Source organism: Citrus clementina, unplaced genomic scaffold (assembly GCF_000493195.1).
Source record: "Citrus clementina cultivar Clemenules unplaced genomic scaffold, Citrus_clementina_v1.0 scaffold_6, whole genome shotgun sequence".
Classification (NCBI taxonomy): domain Eukaryota; kingdom Viridiplantae; phylum Streptophyta; class Magnoliopsida; order Sapindales; family Rutaceae; genus Citrus; species Citrus x clementina.
The window spans coordinates 20,067,890-20,091,529 of record NW_006262139.1 but is presented as its reverse complement, the minus strand read 5'-3'; the positions used below and the strand labels follow the sequence as shown (position 1 = coordinate 20,091,529).

General features: G+C 34.5%; 1 protein-coding gene and 1 pseudogene across 1 annotated transcript; both read left to right on the top strand.

Moving 5' to 3' along the window:
• The first annotated feature begins 1,305 nt into the window (after positions 1 to 1,305).
• LOC18038469 lies at positions 1,306 to 2,797 on the top strand (annotated as a pseudogene).
• Positions 2,798 to 17,584: 14,787 nt separating this feature from the next.
• LOC18038436 (transcription repressor OFP15) lies at positions 17,585 to 18,636 on the top strand. Its single transcript, XM_006430037.2, has one exon. The coding sequence runs from the start codon at positions 17,783 to 17,785 to the stop codon at positions 18,587 to 18,589; it is 807 nt and encodes a 268-aa protein (XP_006430100.1). The 5' UTR covers positions 17,585 to 17,782; the 3' UTR covers positions 18,590 to 18,636.
• The last annotated feature ends 5,004 nt before the right edge of the window (positions 18,637 to 23,640 follow it).

The window sequence follows — 23,640 nt, the reverse complement described above, 5'->3', positions numbered from 1 at the left end:
CAATCGACCGACAATGACTTGAGATGAAAAGTTTGAAAATAAGCTTGAATATGACCAGATGATGCCAAGGCAGTTCTAAAAATACGCTTTGCATATGTATATTGTATGTGTAAACTCAAAACAAGTCGCCACAAACAATAACAGGTTCCGCCGCGGCATCGCCGAACTTTTACTTTTGCTTCAACCTCATCCGTTCTCAATTTCGTCATCGATTTTCGTTCTTTCCTATCAAGTGACTGGCTGACACCTCACTATTTTTGTTCATCCCTATCTTAAAACACAACAAAACGAGCTTACAACCGCATGCGTTTTCACGTTACGAAACAACTGAAGTATTTTTTTTTAGTTTAAGAGAACAAAAACAAACGAAATTTATCGCTTCTCAAGCACTTCCTTCAGCGGCTTTGCCCACAACATTTTAGCTCACTGTTTTAGTTAGTGTTTATAGAGGTATTTGTTTTTGGATCCAACGGCATGACCGTGAGTATAATCTGATAAGTTATATAATCTGCAAGGTAGACTGACCCTATTATTAATTATCATATGTACCTTTTATAATATTTAAACATCATACTTGTAATTTTTCTTTTTCAATGTTTAATAAGTGTTAAATTTTTTTTTTTTAACTAGCATATAATTTTTAATTTATCACTACTCTAAATTTTGGCTCTTGCATGCATTCATTGCATGTTTGAACAGGATTATGAATTTATTACAAAAACATCTAAAAGCATCCGCAAGTGGCCATTCTGCCGCTTTTCATACATATTAAATGGCAAAAAAAAATTTTTTTGATTCTTTTTTTTTTTTTCGTTTTTGGGTTCTACCACACTCTTCGTTAATGGAATTCAGAATATTTTTTAAATTGTAGAAAATTCTATTTTCTTTATTATTAAAAATTGCAACCAAAATTGAATCATCTTGTTCATAATTCTGAAAAAGAAAAAAAAAAACCCACAAAAGAGAGAGAAAATTAAATAGAAGATGGTAAAATATCTTCTATTATGTGAACCGTCGTACACTTCTTAACACTATTGAAAGATAATAACACAAATTTAGGTGATGCACTTAAATAATATATGAGTACTAGTTGTTATTTTACGTCATTGAAGGTTTTATCACATGTCCAACTCTATCACGACTAGACCCAATTTAAAGGTAAAAACAAGGAGATGTTTCATTTCATGCCAATACAAATATAAAGAGGGTAGCATAGCTTTTGCCCAATGTAAGAACTATATATCAAACAATTTGTTATATTATAATCTTTATCTCATTTCAAACATTATTAACCCAATTGCGTAAATCCTCAGTCAATCAATTTAACAAACACCTAGCCTGCAGTCTGCTATTTAACTTCTTTTGATTTAATTTGGATTCTAGTTGCAACCAATCAGCATAATTACTCTAAGCTGAAAAACCCAAAAAGAGCCGAACAACCCACTCAGATAGCCACCGGCATTAGCGTAATTCGACATCGAGAATTGTGGGCTCCACTCCACCTCCTCCTCCCAAATTCGCGCAAGAATAACAATATTAAAAACAGGCACCCAGTGGATTAGTGGCAAAAACACCGCACATCAACGCTTCATTTACTTGTACTTATCGCAATACGACATTTATACCTTCCCTCACCAGAAAACACAAGTTACTATTTACCCCAAATTACCTCCTTTGAAAATTAAACCGGCCCACCCCCAACGTCGCCATCTCTCTTTATAAAAAAAGTAGTCTCTTCACTTCCTGCGAATTTCCTCAAACTCGAGACCAAACCCTAGAAATTATTAAAAAATAAAAAATCTAAAAAAAAAATAAAATTAAAGCCTTTTCAAGAATTGAATCAATTGGATCAGGATCCGACAAGATTTCTTGCCATGTCAGACGTACCGCCGCCGCAGCCTCCGAAGTCTTGGATCGTGATCCGAGAGGTATTTGAGTTTAACTTGATCTCCGAGTTCGAAAGGATCAGAGCTTTAATTGACAGATATCCGATAATCTCAATGGACACGGAGTTCCCTGGCGTCGTGGTCCGACCCGATTCGAACATCCGTCACCGTGACCCGGCTGCGAATTACAATGGACTCAAGGCAAATGTGGATCTGTTAAATCTGATCCAAATAGGTTTAACCTTATCGGACGAGGAAGGGAATCTTCCGGATCTCGGGTCGGGTTCTACGTATTATATTTGGGAGTTCAATTTTAAGGACTTCGATATCGCGCGTCACGCCCACGCTCTCGATTCGGTTGAGCTGTTGAAACGACAAGGTATTGATTTTGAAAAGAATCGTGAATTTGGAATCGACTCGGTAAGATTTGCTGAATTGTTGATGTCGTCAGGGCTTGTGTTAAACAAGGACGTTACATGGGTGACCTTCCACAGCGCCTATGATTTCGGGTATTTGGTTAAATGCTTGACACAGCGGGTCTTGCCTGAGAAATTGAGTGAGTTTGTGACTCGAGTGGGCGTGTTTTTTGGGGAGAAAGTATATGATGTGAAGCATTTGATTAGGTTTTGTACGGGCTTATATGGGGGATTGGATCGGGTTGCAAGGCATTGGGTGTGGAGCGGGTCGTTGGGAAGAGCCACCAAGCCGGATCGGATAGCCTGCTGACATTGCATGCGTTCTTGAAGATTAAAGATAAGCATTTTGGAACGATTATGAGCTCCAAAAGTACGCTAATGTCTTGCATGGTTTAGAACTGCTTGAATGTTGATAGTTTCTTTCATATGTTGATAATGTTCCTGTTCTGTATACATTTCGGGTGATTATCAATATTAAAATTTAGTTCAGTTTAATTCTCTTTATAACCTATATCATGTGCCCTACAAAGTTCATTCCTTTAATGTTTTCTTCCATTCAATATTTTGTTATGTGCCTGAATTGAAAACTAATGATTAGTTCATTTTTGGATCTAGGGAATGTATACATGAAATCTGTGGACTAGTGAAATAAAAAAGTTCAGGTTTTTAGAAGTTCTACCTGCCCTGAGTTGGGGACCTAGGATCACAGCTCCTTATTTGTTAGCAAGAAGCGCACGGTATGTGGATCCACAAGACAAATGACACTTAATTGGTCTCTTGAGTGTAGGTAAACGATAGAAGGTGGACTTGGAATGTACTTTCTTGCTTGATTGTATTTCCTGGATTGGCATTCATATTCCACCATGAATTATTTAGGAAATGGTTGCGGTTACGGTTGAGAATGAGGGGAGACACCAATCAGGAAATTGGAAATTGTATCTGGTTATGCTAAACATTTAATTACTTATGATTAGAATGAGGGGAGACACCAATTTTATTTAGGAAATGATTGTATCTGGTTTGTGATTCATTATTTTTGCAGACACCAATCAGGAAATGTTTCTGGAGAGTTTGGAGAGCATGAAACCCATTACCTGTGTGTGAGATATGTGGGAATAGGGTATCCTTCATCGACATGGGTTTTACAATTAGGAGCTACGGAATTATAGTTAGAAATTACCTTCCATCGAATTGAGTATGATTGTATGTGTGATGCTCGGAACCAATACTTTGAAGTGCCTTCTAGAATGAGCAACTAAAAGAAATTTCTTAGAGTTCTTTTTCAAAAGAATCAGGATGAGAGTTGATATTTCGGTAATTGTGATGGTGGGCTTCTGTCACGTTATCTTCAAAACGGGAAACTGACTGATGAGAAGATTTTCTACATCAATGTGCATTCCAAAATCCAACTCTAGCAACTCATTTTGTATGGGTTCGTCTATAATGTTATAGTTCCAGAACATAGTTGGTTAAGTTAACAAAAATGGAGGGGTTACAAGGAAAAATGAAGAACATGCCAGTAGTAGATCTTCATATTAATCTTAGGTTGGCTCGATGGGGAATACTCTTGATTTCCAACCAGGAGGTGAGAGGTCCAAACTCACTGACCAGCTAGTGAGACCAAGAGGATTTCCTAGTATAACAGAAATAGATCTTAAGCTAAGTTTTATAAAAACACTCATCAACAAATGTCTTTTTGGGGTTAGTTACAAACTATTGATAAATCCCTAAGGTCGAAAACTTGTTTGTGGTTTCAATTCCCTAAGCTGTGTGAGAGCATCTTCTCAGAAAATGACTGGTAGCTTTTCAGCTGAATTGCTATTTTTTGTACATATCTGCCACTTACCGTTTAAAGTTTTAGAACTTGATATTGTGTGATATGAGTGGAGAACCTAGCATTAGGGACTGAAATTTTCTCCTTTTCAAGACTTTCCTAAATATATATGTTGAAGCTTGTGAAATATCTAGATTTCAATCGCCTTGTAATCATAAAATTATTGGTTAGAAAACTACCATTTGTATGAGAAACTCCACTATAGGATTAAAGCATCATGGATGGGAATTGTGTTGTTCTTGATTTTCTTTGTAGATGAGTTTTTTTGAGTTCCAATGGGTTGAGTGGCATAAAACGTTAGTGATTATAACTGGGATGTAGGATTAGTGAAGTCTAATGGTTTTGCGCTTTGGTGATGTTGGCTGTGGCGGCAGCAGTGGTGGTAAGGGAAATGGTAAAATAAATAGAATTAATGTTCTGTTTATTTCACTCTAACTGATTTGCATGAGAGAATATATTTTGTTTTTTTCTGGTGCTACATGGGAAATAAATATTTGAGAGTCAACGAAATATCAATGCTTAAATTCCAGTCAGATTTCTGCAAATATACAACCTATTTTTGAAATTGTATTAGAAACTCTTATAGTTGCCAAATAACCGCTGGTGGTCATTGTTGTTCCCATTCAATCATCATCATTTTGGTCAATGTTAGTGAATTTTATTAATATCCACCATCAATAGTGATTATTATTGATCTGTGACATTATTGATTCCACATTTTGTCCTTACAATCATCAACAACATTTTTGGGCACAATCAATATCGACAGTGATCCATGACTGTAACTAATCATGAACTATTATTGACCATGTCTCTGGCCCAGTTGCTGTCTATCATTGTTTGATAACATTTATCATTGGTCATTACAACAATTTTTCTAGTAATTTTTTTTCTGGTTTTCAATATCAGAAAATCATGTGGAAAGTGTTATTTTCCTTGAAATTGCCTTCGTTAAATTAAGGTTGCAGAAATTGGTAATCATTAAAAGAAGGTTATTGATGATATGATGGCATTCTAAATGATGGTGCTGCTGGTTGTGTGCATAACAGAATAAAGTTTGTGTCACTTAAATGAATACTTTAAAGCCACATTTGTTCTTGGATTTATGTTCCATAAACGATGCATTTTATGCTAAATCTAGTTGATCATTTCATCAAACGTGCATAACACACACTGAGTGTATTTTTTATTGTTCATTATCATAGCATCTAGAGTATGTGTTTGTCAAGAATAAAGAGCAAAGTACCTTGACTCAGCCTCTTTTGATGGTTTAAATTATATTTGTAAGTTTGTTTGATGAACATTGAGCATAGTTTTAGAGGGCTCAAATTTGGCAATAATGATCTTATTTCCCTCAAACAATCCTATTATTGGAGGGTATATATTTTTTAATTTAATATAAGCTGATTTCATCAAGTTGTATTCAATTTATTTCCATTTTCTGTAATAGGCTCTGTATGGTATCTTTAATTCTTGATTGCTCATCATTTTTATCCTGGCTGTCTCACTTGTAATTGTTTAAATACATAACTTTCATATTATCTATCTGCTTCTGAACTGTGCTCCTAGCAATACAAGAATTAATAATAAGAGGAGCAGAAGATAGAGTTGTCATGTTTAATTTTATTGTTCTCAGGTGTTATCAAGATTTTCTTGAATTAATCAAATGATTTGGTGATTACATATTCGTCATGCCAATGGCAGTTAAATATGGCTTTCTCTAGTTATTGACTTGTGGGATCTATGCTCCAGGCTTCACTGCTGTTTCGTGTGCTTTAATGGTTCTGGTAAGGACCACTGGCTTTTTAGTTGTCAAAAATGGACTTATGTGTGTGTCACGTTTTGTGGAGGAAGCTTCTTCTTTGATTGTCAATTCTACCTCTTTGCTGGATTCTGTTATCTTTATATGCCTTAAAGATACTTGCTTTAAAAGAAGGATAGGTCTGTTGTTTTTATGAAGTTTGTGTGGAACATTTTGTTGATTAAGTTCCAAAGAGCATTTTACCTGTGTACTCCTAATTACTTGTCAATTCTCTATAGTACCTGTTACTTGAGTTATTTAATCATTATTAGTGTTTAAATGCTAACTCAGATTATGTACATTCATACTAATTAGCTTCCATGACCAAACTTGCTGGTTGTACTTGATCTTGGCCATATATATCTTGTTGAGGTACATCTCTGTTGGAAATATTAAATCAGATAGCAGACAAAAACTTGGCAACCTAGTCAACCCCCATCAACCCACTTGGATCAGTTCAAGGTGGGTTTGAGTTGAGCAAAATAATTTGGATAGGTTAGTTTTAATTTTTCACAACCCGATACTTTGGTTTGGTGGGATGGTACGGGTAGAAAATTCTCAACTTGCCCATGGTGGGGTTAGGTTGAGTACTAACCCAACTTGTGCTCGCCTCCAAACCCAGATATCTGAAAACCATCTTCAAGCTTAAATTGTTGCCTGTAGTTGGACACCATAATATAATACAAATATTTTAGTTTTTACTTGTTCTAACGGTTTAGATGCATTAGTGTTGATGACCTTTGTCAGGTGGCCTGGCAGAGTGGGGTAAGCACAAATGAAATCTGGAGTTTGATTGGCTGAGTGTAAGCATATAAATTCCTGTTTGAGGTTAACATAGATATTTTGAGCATTACCAAGAATTTTACTGTTTTGTGGGATGCCTTGTTTGGAGATTTGAAGGTAATCTTTATACCTGAAATGTATTTGTCTGACACCACTGTAAGATCTTTCCTGTTCTTTACCTACAATTGTTTATTAGTCGCACTGTCATTTCGAAGAGAATTACTAATGGAAAGTATGATCTTCTCATGCAAGTGCAAGGGCTCTGAATGCTTCTAGGACTGGAGGCTTTATCTAGTTTGAGGATCCTCTGAGCTTTCTATTAGCATGTAGGGCCTATCTTACCTTGGTTTGTTATATTACTCAATTATTTTCTACCTTAGCTTGGTTTATTATATGACTCACTTATTTTCTTTGGCATTCTTTAATGAACAGAAGAACTAAAGCAATGAAGGAAAATTGGAAAACTTAAATGTTCTAGTTGTTTCCCTAAATATTTTAGTTATAGGATGTTAAGCTTTATGTGAATACTAAGTGTTTTTCCTAGATTTATCCTATGTACCATATTAGTCGAATGTCATGATTTTAAGCTAGTAGTCCTCAACCAGAAGAAAAAGTTCAACAGTCAACAGCTTCACTGTTCTAGCTGCTTATCTTAGACATTTTTTTTTTGGGGGGGGGGGATGCTGAATACATTTCAATGGTGAATGATTTGCATTTTTTTCTTGTCAATAAATTACATTATTGCTTGAATGTTATGCTAAACATTTAATTACTTATGATTAGAAATGTAAATAAGGCAATTTATGATGACAGTGATTGGAAATTAAGAAATTCGAACATTTTATGTAATTTGATATTTTTATCTTTAATTGTTGAATGGAATCACTAAAATGCTAGTGCTTATAACGTTGTAACACAAACTAAATATGCATTAGCAATCATTGACAGCTGCTTGTTAGGAAATAGCTGACTTTTGTAACACAAACTAAATATGCGTTATCAACCATTGACTGCTGCTTGTTAGGAAATAGCTGACTCTTTTACTCCATCATTAATCTAATATTTTAGATTTAGAGCAGCAGTCAATGAATGACACATCAAGTGCGCTTCATTTATAATACAAATTTTGTATCTCAACGTTGTAAGCCTAGTATTTCTTATGAGTGAGATTTACACTTCCCATCTCTTTTTCATTTTCTCCAATACCACATGTCATTTTCCTTATGAAATGGATGAGAGATAAGATCTCATTGAGAATAGAAAAGAGCAGGTGGGCCTTGCTTACACATGGTACTGAGTCCCAAGTTTGGTTCACCGTTTTGAGTACCATACAGGTGTGCGGGGTTGATATGATTGGACCATTTACCCTGTCAATTTACAGATGGAACTTGTTTCCTATCTTTTGTGCTGATCTAATGTTTTTGGAACCTTCTCATTTTATTGTATTTTCAAGAGCACAGCTGAAATTATGTATAACCATTTCTGTTTTAACCCTTTAGATTTTCCTGAGTTTGTTTCCAAAAGTTTGATAAAGTTTTGTCTAGTCTTGTGTGTTATTGCCTTATTGGGTGAAATCAAATCTTCATGGTGGCTTTAATTGGAATGATAATGCTGAAGAGTTCCTACAGAAATTATGCATTCGATGGATCAAAATATAGCAGTGGCCGAGGCACTGTTGCTAGCATGTATGTAGCATCTATGAACTTTAGCCGCTTAAGGACAAAATCTGATAATCTTCTTGTAGTTGATGAATTATCACTATTGATGATTTGTCAATTCCAAAATTATAGTGGATGCAAGCCACTTGAGCTGAAATGTTCCTCAAGTTGTGTTTACTGGTTGGATTGATGAAATTCATTGTGATAGCTACATGACCAACTGCTTGCAGGATTATGATTTCAGCAGCCATTGTATGGGTCCCTGCCAGAGCACCCTTGCACATAAGCATAGTTGGATGGCACAAGGCCTTTACTGCTTTGGCTCATCTTTGTACTTGCTCCCATATTTAAAGGAAAGATATTTTGAGAGCAACTAATTGCAATTATTAGAACTTGTGAATATCGAAAGGCTGGATATTGTGTTATGGGGGAAAAACGGTCGTGATTTTTGAATTTTTTTTCCCCTCTTGATGGAGCTACTGCAATGTGCATCCAAATCCTGGTATATGATTTCAAGTCTAATTTTGAAGTTCATGGTTTACACCTGGGAAACAAATATAATACCGTTCTTACGGCCTTAATTGGTACGAAGTAATGTTATAATAGACTTGGATGCGTTGATCTTTTTCATTTAATTGTTTAAATAAGCAGAGCCACAGCTGAGCATGTGATGGTCTCTTTCAATGTGAGTTTCGTGATGCAACGGGCTCACAAGTTGGTACCCCAGACTGATAACAGTGGTCCATTTCACAGATGGCCTCTGTTTGGAGGTGGGCCTCCAACTCCAAGAATGTGTTTTCAATAGCTAATCTCTCGTCTGATGGCAACTTAAGAACTGTTTTTTGTTTCTTCTGTGTGAATTTTGTTGATGTTGTACCCTCAACAAAAGACCAATTTTGTTTAATTGAGTTTATGGACTTTTGCACTGGGAGAAGGAAACTGCAAAGAAATTACTAATTAAGCGGACATTCTTATTTGACCAAACGATGGATTTGGTTGCTTCTTCAATCATGGATTTCTCTGCTAATTAATTATAAATTCCAAATTAACAAGGTCAATGGACCACGTGCGCACTTGCATATGTGGTACGAATGAATATGCTACCGGCATTGGTAACAAGCCCGATCCTTCGTAACCAACATTTGAAGGTTAATCTCTTTTATTCCCAAGACATTTTACCTTTATTGAACCAATTAGTATCAAAGACTTGCAACAACTTCATTGTGATCTGGTTCTGGCAGGTGCTTCCGGGGAAAGAATGAAGGAAGATGGGCTCTCTTGGTATTGACACGTATAGTAAGTTGATAATGTTTATTAAATTTGACTTTTAAAGTTTTTTACCAAATGGTAACACTAATTTAAGATTTTCATTAAATAATTTAATTTTTAAATCATGTTGTAGTGGGGTTGGGCCGTTGGGCCGTTGGGCCGTTGATACACGTATATCTAACATTAAAAAAAATAAAAATTATTTAGTAAGAAGTTTTCACTTTATTCGGAAACACGAGTGATTTTTCTTTTTAATCAATGTAGAATACAACTCATTAATTTTTCTCCCGAATGAAATTACCATTAGACTTTGATCCTTTCGTCCAACCCACATTGTTCCACCACATTTCAAGTGTTAGGATTTATCACTAAAAACATTTAGGTATCTAATATTCTAATTCAAAAAATCCAACCATGAGTGAAGAGTTTCAAGTGACTCCTCTTTATTGGCCATTAACTTAACAGTTGCACGTGGTTACCAAGTGTTCTAGATTAAGATGTGGGATTCCATATCGAGCTAAGAAAAGAACATGATGAGGTGGCCCTTCTCTTCAATTCCATGTCATATAACTATTTTAATATTTTTATGTCCATCACATTCACATACACTTTTAAAGCAAAATGTCACGGATCGCAATCGTGACACTCAAGATATGTGTTTGTACGCTAGTATCGATAATAGTTGTGTTGATGTTGGAGACATGCTTCAAGGGTGTGCGTTCAGGTAGGCCAATCAGGTTGAGTTTGGAGAGCTTATCACTAGTCGAGAACTTAACATTGAAGAGGGGTCTAGACGAAGCCCTACACACACTGGTTGGAAACTGGAGCCGTTCTCTTGGTGAGTCTAGGATAGGGTGAAACCAGTCGATATTATGCTACTTCCACTAGACTTACTCTCATAGTATGAGATGGGGAAGTGCCACACGGGCTCGAAACCTCTCGTCCCGTGACAAAAAGCTCGCTTTTCAATAATCAACTTCAACTGTGTTTCGGAAGTACAAGTTCCTTCAATCAAATTTTTGTCAAAAGGACCCCCTGCAAATTACAAGTGTCCTACTATATAACTGGCAAGAAGTAGGTCATGTCATTCACACGGGTCCGCCTATGTTACAACTGTTGTATGGTGCAACAGTTTTTGTTTTAATTCAACAAAGCCGTTGGATGCCTCCTTATCAGATCTAATGGCTGAAATTAATTATTACATAATTGATCCAGCTACTTACAACCGTTGTGGCCGGTTGTAATTCTTGTGCTGATCGAATCACTTAAACCCTCAATTCAATTCTCCAAAATCGCAGACCCAGTCTCTATTTTCCATTTTGATTGCCGCTAAATCCGCTGCTGCAAAAACCTCCATCGTTTGAGAGTTCATTTGCACTGACTATGTTGTTATCGTTGCCCTTCTTTTATCTTCTTGTTTCTCATTTGAGTCATTCATTTTTTCTCGATTTCTTATTGGTTTTTGCCTTCTCCGCAGATTTATTGTTATCTCTAAATCTCGCTCTTTCTCGTTTGCCTTCTATCCATTTGTTCTTTGTCTATTCTTTCTCAATTAACTAAACACATCTAAATTATAAAAAGCTCCAACACCAGATTCAAAATCTCACTGTTTTCTTATTATCAAGTTAAAATACTTCGCGAATCTAGTAACAATAATTAGATCGATTGTACTCAACTTCGATTTTCGCCCAAACCAACAACATAAATTCATACAAAGAGAATAAATAAAATAAAAAGCATAAAGAGGGAAGAGGATACTATTTTGCAGAAGCAGACCATAAATTCTAAAAGTCTCATTTGCTGTTGCTAAGAATAGAGAGAGATAAGATTGGCCGAGCTAAATGCCCTCGTTCATTCATTATTGTGTTGGTGGTAATTTATATATTCTGCTAATATATAAATTTGATCTAATAGATTTTCTCTTCGGAAGCTAACCGGGGCTCGTGTAGGAAGAAATCATCTTCATGGTTCGTGATCGTCAAGTGTTTGGTTTGACCAAGTCGTGGACTAAATCAAAACCAAACAAAAAGACTTTTATTTTAACCAGAAAAATAAAAATTAAAAGAAAATCAACAACTACAACCGCCCAAAAGAAAAAAAAAACAACAGGGTGAAATGATTTGTTTGAAAGAAAAAAGGAGAATGAGAGTGACTCACTTGGTGGGCTGTGTAGACCCGGCGAGTTGATTTGAGTTGAAAAATGGAATATTGAAATTTGAATAGATATGGGGATTGTGATTTAGAATAAGAGAGAAAGAAAAAGAGGAGAAAATGAGGGGGGGAAACAAAGAAACCCTAGATACAGATCAGAAGAGAGTGGACGAGTGATAATTGATAAAAGATAAAACTTTTCAGTCCTTTTTTGCAATCTCCGACGAATCCAGCCAAAAGTGTGTGACAGTATAGCATTCGCTTCAGCCCTCTTCACAAAATGTCTCAAGCTTCGACTCGCCAATTTTTTCTTTCTCCGATGAAGGAATCACCTCTGGGAATCGATTCCTTCATCCATTTGGCCTTTTGCCAGGGGCTTCTTTCGACCATCATCTCCTTTCTTTTTCGTCAAACTCCTTTAACATAACAGTCACGTGCGTTTTCAGATGCAAGTAACTTACCTTTTCTTAACCGACTTCTCCCGTATTCTCTAACACAAACGTGGCCATCTCTGAAGCATTCGATCGGTTAGTTTTAAATCGAATGGTTACATTGAATAAGGACAAACAACTGTTGCACCGTACAACAGTTGTAACATAGGCGGACCCCATTCACACAAATTAAATTATTAATTTTTTCTCATTCCCTTTTAGCAAATGCGACGCTATATTGCAACAATTGATAAAAATAGAGGCTAGCTTTTGCTGTGCTCCAAATTACTCGATGAAATATTTCCCCCAGAGCCATGAGCTACAACGATTGTGTACCCCTGTACATATTACGTTATTACTGTGTATGTGTGCTCACAATCTTTAAATAAATGAATTAAAATATTTGGAAACTTCAAAATTGTTATGGATATGTACAAGTACCAGAGCATGGGCCATCTAAAAGATTCAATAAATATGGTCCCCTTTTATAATGCACAACTAGATGATATTAAATTGAATCTCAAAATCATGCTCTCAAAAAATTGCCCAGCCACATGCCCAGTTGGCGAACAACGAAGAGATGATTTTGAATTAGGAATGTGATTGGGGATTTGGAATTTTAGTACATACCAAACAAGCCATTAAATATGAAGAGCGCAAACTGAATCCAGTGGAGTAGGTTCTCTTCTTCCGTAAACACTGTGGACAAAAATCCAGTCTTATTAACCCATCAAATAGGGAACAAACAAATAAAAGTCTCAATCTCTTAACTGGATTGCTTGGGGAGGCACGTGATCTCTCAGTCGTAAATACTTACTGATGGTTTCATCCTCGTGTGTTGATTAATTGTTCTTGTTTGATTTTGGATTTGGGTTTTGAATTCTATTCTTTTCCCTCCAAATTGTATTGTCTTCTTAGCATATAGATTTGATTTTCTCAAAAACTCTCTATTAAGTTGCGATTCTTATTTTCTTTTTTAGTCAATTTAAATTAGTAATGGTTAGTCGGATATATACTAGGACTTGTATTAGATTAAGTCTATCATACCACAATCTAAAATGTTTAATCCTATTTAAAACTCCTTTTTCGTCATATTAGACATAAATACCTATTACAATTAACTCTCGGTCATATCAAACACAAAACATTTTTATACTTTCGAGAATTTTTATCTAAAAAAATATTAGTACGTACTTTCAAGATACACGTCATACTTATCTTATGTCTTAACTCACCTATTTACTTAGCAAAAGAGGTTTGTGTAGTTGATGAAATTAAGTAGAAATTAAGCGACTAAAAAGTTATAATCACTAGCAGTTCCAACTGAATTAATTACTACATTTGACAAGTTTTTAAGGGTAATCAAAATTTACAAGTTAATTATAATATTAGTTTACCCAACTTAAGAAGAAGAAAAGTTGGTTTATATAACTTCTTATATTTAGTCAATTTTCAAGAGCGTTGGTCATCTCTGCGGTCTAATTAATAGATTTATAATTATAAATTAGCATTAAAAAGAAAAAAAAAAAAAAACGTTCACGTCTAATCTTTGCCTGATTTCATTTCAGGTGTTGTGGTTGCCATTTTCTTCTATAGGTTTGTGAGTCACAATTTTTCCTTTTAAGGGTTGATAAGGACTTCGCTATCTGCAAAATAATTTGATCAGATAGAGAAAAAAGAAATATAGCAACTGCGTTCGCTAAGAATCAAGGATTTGATAGGTCTATGGCCTTGATCCTTTTTTTTTTTTTTTTTTGAAAAGAGCCTTGTTCGTTTTTTTATTCTAAATTGATGTGTCACGTGTTATCTCAAGCATTATAATTTAGAACCATTGAATTACGAATAATTTAAACACTATAATACAATCCAAAGAGCTACCAAGTACTAAGATCTAAAGCAATAATTACATTGAAGCAAAAGGAGCAAAATTACCCGGGAAAAAAAAAAAATTCTTAGGCATAGACTAAACAATCATATCTTCTAAAGAATCACAGGAGGAACATGCTAAATCTTGCATCTACAAAACGAATTAGCGCTCTCAAAATTAATATTAGACTGAAGAACTATTAAACTATTTTCAAAATGACAAATTAATACTCAATACAATTGATTTCTTCAAGAGTCCTTTTATATTCTAATTAATTAGTGACAACATATTTTCATGATTTAACAAATGCATTATGAGATATTTTATTCTAAAGAAAGTATAGTTTTAATATATGGTATCTCGTTTTTCTTCAATTTACCAAACAATTCTTTGAAAAATATGTGTGCGCTGTATAGACATCACCCAATGGCTCCAAAGTTTTTGGGAAATTTTCTCATTTGACCACTTTCCAACTTTTAATATAAAAAATGACATCACTTTAATTTTTCTTACAATAGCAACCACTTACAAAGTTCTGGGACTAAACTACCCTTAAATTCTCAAAATAAAACACACAAACATTTCGCCCAATATTATTCAACTCCTAACCAACAGCCGAACATCTAACACACACCACCAAAACACTCCTCATTTCACCTCTCCCACATTATTCAACTATCACTCAACCTCCCTTTTATTTATCTCACATTCATCAAACTAATATATTTATCCAAGTATTGAATACAAAATTAAGCAACAAACTAAAGAATAATAAAAAGTTAAAGGTTAATATTTCTTCAATTTTTATCTCTTATTTTTTTGGTTGGGTTTATACAAAAGATCTGTTGTTCATTTTATTACAATGTGAGTACATTAAATGGTTAATATGAGATCATAAGTTTATAAATTAGTAAATTTTTGGCAAAATCTTATGAAAATGAGTTTTGAATGATGTTAAAGACGAAACCCAAAATCCAAGCGACAAAACGGTCGCCCAAGCTTCGAATGACTTGTCGCCCGGACGACAGGTACATGTCGCCTGGATTTTGGTATTCGTCACCCGGGTGACGTATTAATATACAATATTGTTGCTTGCGAGATAATGTTGTAACCTGGATCACCCAAATTTGTTGATAATTAGTTATTTATTTAGTACAGTAATGTTATTGTTTGCAGTATTTTTAATAAAGTAATATTATTATTTTGCATCAGGTTAATGGAGTCGGTAGTTCTTAAGATGTATTTTGATGGAGCGTGGGAGACTTTGGAGGATGGTCGTATGAAGTATGAGAATGGAAAAGTTAATGCATTTTTTTTCTAAAAGGATGCAACATTTGAACAATTTATTGTAAGGTTATATGGAATTCTGAAGAAAAATCTATATGAGTATTCCCTCACAGTAAAGACAAATGTGAAATCAACTCATCCGACGCAATCTATTGATTCACTACCTATAGACATAATGGACGATGAAATAGTGAGAGTGATTATGCGTATGAACTCTAATCCAATTAATTATGGATGCACTCATATTTATGTGACGGCAACTCCTAAAGTTCCGAGAGAGCTTCCTTTGATGCCATCAATTCAAACTTCAGCATTTGAACACTACTCCCCATTCCGCTCCCATAAGAATCCTATTGATGACAATGTTGTCAATACATATATATATAATATGCATGCAGAAACATATAACAGGCTGTGTCGCGCGATTTTTCAGACAAATGTCTATTGCTTGGTTTAGTTAAGCATTATGTAAGTCTCGGGAAAATTAGGTAACAGGTTGTGTCGCCTGAGCGACAGACTGTGTCGCCCAATTTTCCAGAGAGTTGCATATTGCTCGATTTTGGTGGCTGTTGAAAATATCAATTGACAATAAGAATATAAAATAAGACAACTTAATAGTATGTGTTTAATAATATTTCTTTTTGCAAAATCTCATCCATAAAGATATCCATAGCAATCTTCTTCCTAAGCAAATCTCAACAATAGCTAAAATTAGGTTTTACGACTAGTCTGAGCAACAAATAGTGTACAAGATTGCCGTTAAATCCAGGATCCCCCATGGCTAGAAAATGACCAAAAATTGACTTTTTGAATAGCCCAAATTGAGTATCAGTTAACTTAGTCTGTATATGCGTAGTGACAAAAGTAAATCTCGTTAAATTTGAAACACAACATAGGAAATGATAATCGATTGGTATCTTCAGTGACTAGGGATGCATCTGCTTGTCGGACATATCTAAACAATAAATTAGGACAGCATTAGCATAAATTTTTAAAGAAAAAAATAAAATTGAAACAATCGAAAAACTCGGGCGACAGCATGCTATCGCCCAAATTCAGTTGTTGTTGCTCATGTACCTACGTCGTCCGATACATGAGCGACACAATTTTGTTGCCCAGATTCAATTGTTGTCGCCTTGAAAGCGGGTGACGCAGGTACATGGGCAACAACACATATCGCCCAACTAAATCATGTTGTCACCTATTTACATGGCTGGGCGACGCAAGCGTGTCACCCGCGTTGCTCAACCTCCCACGCCATGCATGGCCATTTGGTTGGGTGATGGGGAGAAGCCACCCGCCTTGCCCAAGCTTAACATGACCAAATTTTAGGCAACACGAGCAACACGAGCAACATCCACGTTCTTGATTGACCAATACACCAATCTTCTCTTTAACCTCAAAATAATTGTAAGTTTAGATCAATAATTTCTTAGAGATATTTAAACAAAGACTTGGTGTGCCATTTATTAGATATCTTAATCTTAAAAAAACTCTCATATTTTCATACACAATATACATCCTAGTGATTAACTATGATCAATGATGAACCAAGCAGACAATTTTAACAAAAATTTATTCTAAATTCATGAAAAAAATCAAGAAAGTACCTAAGGAACGGAAACCGTATGTAAAGAATCTTGTTGAAAGCAAAATAACTCACACATGCTACTGGAAGTGAAGGAAATCGCCGCTGGAAGTAAAGGAACTCGGCGAAACTCAAGAAACACCGGAAGTGAAGGAACTTTATGTGAACATATTTCGGGCGATGTTTTTAGGTGAATATTGGGCGAAATGTTTGTGTGTTTTGTTTTGAAAATTTAGGGGTAGTTTGATCCTAGAACTTTATAAGTAGTTGTTATTGGAAGAAAAATTGAAGTAAAATAATTTTTTATATTAAAAGTTGGAAAGTGTCAAATATAAAAATTTTCCAAAGTTTTTCCTAGGACAAACACATTAATTGGCTATACTTAGTAATAAATAAAGAAAGAAATAGAGAGGTGAAATGACAGAGAGTTGTTCGAACAATAACTGGTAAAAAAAAAAAAAAAATTGAAAATGGGGCAGAAGTAACAGCTATAATATTGAATGAGCTCAGCTGAACTGCATTTAATTTAGTAGCTCAAAATTTAATACCGATATTTTATAAAAAGAAAAAGACCCCACCAACCCCTTTACCCCATGTACCCATCTCCATTTTTCTTCTTCTTACTCCAACTTCCCTCCACCTATCTATAATCTATCTATTCTCACCACACCACTCCTGCAGAAATCACTTCACCACAAGCCACAACCCTTTCTGGCTCAACATTTAATTCTCTTGTAACATCAACAATAGCTTCTAGCTTAAAACACCCAAAACATTTTCATTTCTACAATCTTCCAAATCAAACCACAACATGGGCAAGAAAATGAAGCTTCCTTTTCTCTCCAAAAACACACACACGTTAGCAAAATCATCATCATCGTGGCCTTGGCCTTCTTGTCACCAAACAAGAACCCTCTCTTTTAGAAACTATAATGATAATAACAGCACCAACGGCGCCATGTTCAAGACTATTAACTTAGCCTACTTAGATGCTGAAACGACTGAGTCATCATTGTTTACAAACACATCATCAGAGTCAGCAACAGCAAGCTTCTCGACGGCGTCGGAGGAGTGCTCAAACGGGGATCCAGTAGAGACTGTCATTCGAGGTTTAAGATCAGAGAGGCTGTTTTTTGAGCCTGGAGAGACAAGTTCAATTCTTGAAGAAGCTAAAACAAGTGGGTTCCCTTACAAAGAGAGCTTGGTTTGTTCAATGGAGTCACAAGATCCTTATGTTGATTTCAAGAAGTCAATGGTGGAAATGGTGGAAGCTCATGGGCTTAAAGATTGGGAAGATCTTGAAGAGCTTTTGTGTTGGTATTTGAGAATGAACGGGAAAAGCAATCATGGGTACATTGTCGGTGCTTTCGTCGACCTACTTGTTGCTTTAGCTTTTGCTAATTCTACTAGTACTAGCAGTGATTTTATTACCTGTTCATCATCTTCATTAGCTTCTCGTTCTTGTTCTCCTTCATCTCCTTTGTCTTTTTACACTTCTTCTTCTTCTGATGATGATGATTCTTCTTCAATCCCTTGCTGCTTATCTTCATTATTCGAAGCTGAAGATGATGATGAGATTAAAAAGCGACAAAAAGATGATGATGCTTCTTCATCTTAATTGTTACAAGTTTTTTGGTTCTATGAAATTAATATCGTGTATATTATCAGTAGTTTTTAGCAATGAATGATAGTTAAAAAGAAAAAAAAAGAATAAAAAAGATTTTGATGACTCTCTCTCTCTTTCCCTCTCTCCCTCCCTCCCTCTGTGTGTCTGTGGGCTTAGAAAACAGTTGTACGTGTGTAGGGAATGCACACGCGCGATCATGTTAGGGTTTAACAATTGTGGATTTCGGGAAATTTTGTTTTATGTACTTTTTTTTCCTTTTTTAGAAAAAAAAATTACTTTTGGGTCCCTATATTTTAAGTTTTGACAAACAAAGATACAGTATACATAAATAGGTCCCTAACTTGTCACCTATCTTGATGAAACCAAGTTACTCAGCTACAAGATTGGTGATGTTTACTATCTCTTGTAAGAGTGTGTATCTTAAGAAAAGATAACCAGGATTAATATTTGACCATTTCTCGTAAGAATATGCAACTCATAAACAGTGTCAACTGATTATGAGAGACGGAATCTTATTATATTTTTATTTTAAAAAACTTATTTTAGAAAAAAAAAAATAAGGTTTAAAGAAAAAAATTAAATTTATAAAAATTCATGGATTGAATAATATTTTTGGGGTTTCAAGTTCCGCTACATTGGCGAAGAATACATTCTCAATGTTGCCATTAAAAATGAAATTGGGAGTCACTGGTCAGAGACCAGTTTGTTAAAAATGGATAATTGTGAATTTATCTATGAAAACTCAAAAATAAAAATGGGTTGAATAAGACAAATTAACAACTTAACTAGAAGCAAAAGCTAATGCCAAACGGGGAATAAAAAACTAAAAAGGTTGCTTAAACGGCGTTCTCTTGTAGTGACATGCTATTGAGTTAATTTTCATGTGGATAACTAATGAGAAATCAATTTTAATAATCAAAACTCGATCTCATGCAACTCAAATCACCTACGTGCACGTGTATCCACTGTGATGGAGTAGTATCCACCACTAGATATGCTTCACCTGGAAGTACATCTCTGCAAATCCTTTCCAATGATCAAGTGATCGTAGCCGTAGGTTTTGAATTTGACAGTCCTTATCATGATAGCTACAATTCCAGCGCAGAATTTTGGCTTGGTCTTTTTGCAATAACCGTGATAGACCCAGAAAGTAAAAAGAAATATAAAAAATAAAAATAAAAACAAAACTCATATTAGATTTTGTGCTGAAACATGGATATTTTTCATAGTTTTTGAGAGTAAAAATGGCTGAAAGTTGAGAATATGAACAAACCCATATCTGCAAATTAATCATGTAGCTCTGAATTGGCTTTAAAGATATTACAGATAAAACAAATAAAAAGCTCCTTTGTTTTCCTGCAAGAATATTTGAAAATAATTGTTAGGGCATCACCTTATCAACATAGTGTGCCCATGGCCATAAGAGTTCTGACTTCTGAATTTGAATCCTCACAGTTATTATCATTAGGGAAATTATCATTTGTATACCCTTAGTTTTCTCTATTATCAAAAATACTACAATACTTTGAGAGTGTATCAATTGTCCATCCTAAGTTGACAAAATATATCAGCTGACCACCAAACCGTTAGTTGCCATTTGAAAGTTAACGGAATTACAATGAATTAATGATTTTACCCTTAAAAATTATCACTTGTATGTCTTTAAATTCTCTTTTTATCACTTGTATACCCTTAAATTATCACTTGTATCATATGAAAAGATCAAATTATCCTTCTGACGTCATCATACTTAAACGGCAACTAACGGTTTGGTGGTCGGCTGTTACATTTTGTCAACTAAGGATAGACGATTGATACACCCTCAAAATATTATAATATTTTTTATAACAAAATAAATATAAGGTATACCAATGATAATTTCCCTTATTATTATTTATCCTCTCTCTTTCTCTATCAAAGAAGCTAAATGCTACGAGGAAAAACAAGAAATAAATGATATATTCTTTGGTGGGTCAGCAGATTGTCACTTCCAGAAATTAATTGAGTGGTGCAAAGAGGGACCGTTGGGATATTAAATCATATATTTATTTTATTATTTACTACTACAACTATTATTATTTTAATTTTTTTAGGCAAAAATATAAAATCATTGCATTATCATGCTGATTGTTGAATAGATGCTTTTAAAAATGAGCAGCAAAAGTTGTTTCCAAGGATGGGTTACATTAAACACAGTTAAGTTAAGATTTTGCTAAACATGGTTTGGGAATATTTTTCATATTCTTGTTTAGAGTAATCTAAACAAACCATTAAAAAAAAAAGATTGAACTAATGTTACAATGAATCATATTTTTTTTTTCCCCGCAATTTATGGTATAAGATCTGGCGTTAATTTAATTAAAAATTCTATCCCCAAAGCAACAATTTTCGTAGTGTCAAGGGTCAACATAGGTAGTTTGATATCGTTTTACTGGTAATTAAATAACATATGAATGAATTAATATTACGTAAAAATAGATCGAGATAACAAAAAGTTGCAATTTGCATTGCATAAAATCGAAATTATATATTATAATATTTTCAACGCTCTATGTTCAAGATAATTGTCTCTGCATAGATGCCTCGGCGTCAATTTCTAAGTTAAGATTCTTGTTCGAGCAGCGAAGCTTCTAAACCTTGTGCCACTTCTGTTTTAAATTCAATTTTACAATTAACTATGAAGAGATAACGATCGATGTAATTTAATTAATGCAGCGTCACAGTTTAATTAATTATACTATAATCAAGCAACTCCAATCGGATTATAAGCTAGGGCTTTTATCGCAGAAAAACAACTAAATAACGAGGCTAGGGTTTCTATTTTCTGTAAATTATATTGCGGTTTCTATGTTTGATGTGATTTGATGAATCGGTACCTTGTGGGAAATAGCTTAAAAAATGTTAAAGAAAGATAATGCAAATTGAAATACTTACCCTTATAGGGTTCTTAATTAGTTGGTTTAATCTAGCTTTAGCGATGTAATTAAGTGCCCTGCCCCAAAATTTCTAGCAATGGCTTTTTCCATTTGGTCACTCTCAATCAATGAATCAAACCTTACTCCACCCTTTTTTATATGCCAACTCTACACGGCCTGAAGTAAAGCAATTTTCTTACCTGCGAAAATAATCAGCAATTTCTTACTCGTAGAAAACTATAAATGGGAAAATTTTTACGTACAACACTTTCTCTAGTTCCCACACGTACTCACATAAATATAATAATGATTCTTCTTCTTCTTCTTCTTCTTCTTCTCTCCTGAGGAAAGTGAGAATAACAGTAAAATACTATATATATGCAAAATTTTTAGGTTAGACAATATTAGCAAAGATTGTAAAAGTCGATGTGGACAGGACCATGCAAAATTATGGACTGATCTTGAACCTATATTTAAGATCAAATTAAATTTGATTGGTTTTGTTATTGATTTCCATCCATTTATTAGAGGATCGCTAATTTTCGTACGGAGTGATAAAAAAATAACGCAAAACAACACCATTTTAAATGAATTTTTATTTGAGCATTTTCCGAATTCAATTCGGATTAATTGGCAGCGAAACAACAACCGAACCCAATCGATGGTTCTCAAAAATTCAAACCCACGCCCTCCCTTATGCAGCGGCGCCGGAGAAGCATTCTAAATTAGTAACAAGCAAATTAAAAATTAAAAAAAAAAAAAAGCCTCAAGTTGTCGGTCCACGGTTTTTGTGACATCAGCCAATGGGTCACAAAGTTAAAAATAGCACCGAGCTATGTTTAAATAATTTCCTTTCCCAGACAAACAAACAAACCCACCCCGTGGCTCTATTACTCTGCAGGCTTAATAAACATTTCTCCCAAAAAAAAAAAAAAATTGGCATGATAATTATTGAGATAATGACCCATTAATTGCATCCTCATTGTCCGAGAAAAAGAAAAAAAAATGAAATTGCACGAAAATTTTAACCAAACGGTACTGAAGTTGGTGTCGGTCTAGTAATTATCTCAGCTTTGTTTGAGCTTTGCATTTAACGCGTAACGTGGGCCGAGAAGACAATTTCGTTTACAGAGGCTGCTGCGTGCGTGCGTTTAATGATCAGCATGGGTAACGTTGAAATGGTGTTTGTAAACTAAATTTTTAAATCACATCAGCCAGCATTCAGCTTTGCCGTGGTTTTATTTTATTCTTAGTTTTCGGAATTAAAAGAGTACTGCTGTTTTTAGTAATCAACTTGTAAGAACCATCTATGAACTTACAGTCATTGTGGTTTGGATTATTCAAAATATAAGAAAGCAAAAATTTCAATAATTTCTTTATGAGTAGCTTTATTTATGAGTTTTTCTAAAGTAACATTTATCTTAGATGTGTCAAAATAACACAATAAATGTAAGACAATCAGTGCTGTGTTTGTTTTATGTATAATACTTGTTCATTCGAATAAAAAATAAAATCCAATTAGACCCGTGAAAATGATATGTCAAACATGAGTTATAAACTCTTAAAAGATTATCAATTAGATAATTTCTCTGAGAACATAAATCAAACCGGAATTACAAAGAGGATATTATTTCAGAAAGGGAAAAAAGAAAGAAAGAAAGAAAGAAAAGAGACAAGATATTAAAAGAAATCAAATCTCATTGGTTAAATGACAGAAACTAGAAATTTTGCCCTAGGTAAGCTCACCAAGACATTGTCTTTACGAAACTTCAATTGACAGCGTTATTGAATACAGACCACGGCGTACGCATCCATCAATAATGATCAATCAGTACATTGGCTTTAAGCCTTAGCTTCACTCTCCCTTGCACTATTGCTTTAATTTGTCTGTATTTTTCTTTGCAAGTGAAATTTTTTTTTATTATTTTTTTGTGTGTCTCCTTTTACCCTTTACAAGATCTTTTTTTTTTGGGTAGGGGGGGGGGGGGGGGGGGGGGACAAAAAAGAGTGAAAAATAGCAGCAAATCTTGTCTTGATCCCAATATGATCTTCTTGATTTTGGAATAGGGTAAAGATAGTGACTCTCCCTCACTCACTCTGAGTTCATATTATTTATTTTTTTTTAAT

Bases quoted from the DNA above. Each gene is read 5' to 3' on its own strand.
- LOC18038436 (XM_006430037.2), top strand. From the start codon at position 17,783: ATGGGCAAGAAAATGAAGCTTCCTTTTCTCTCCAAAAACACACACACG.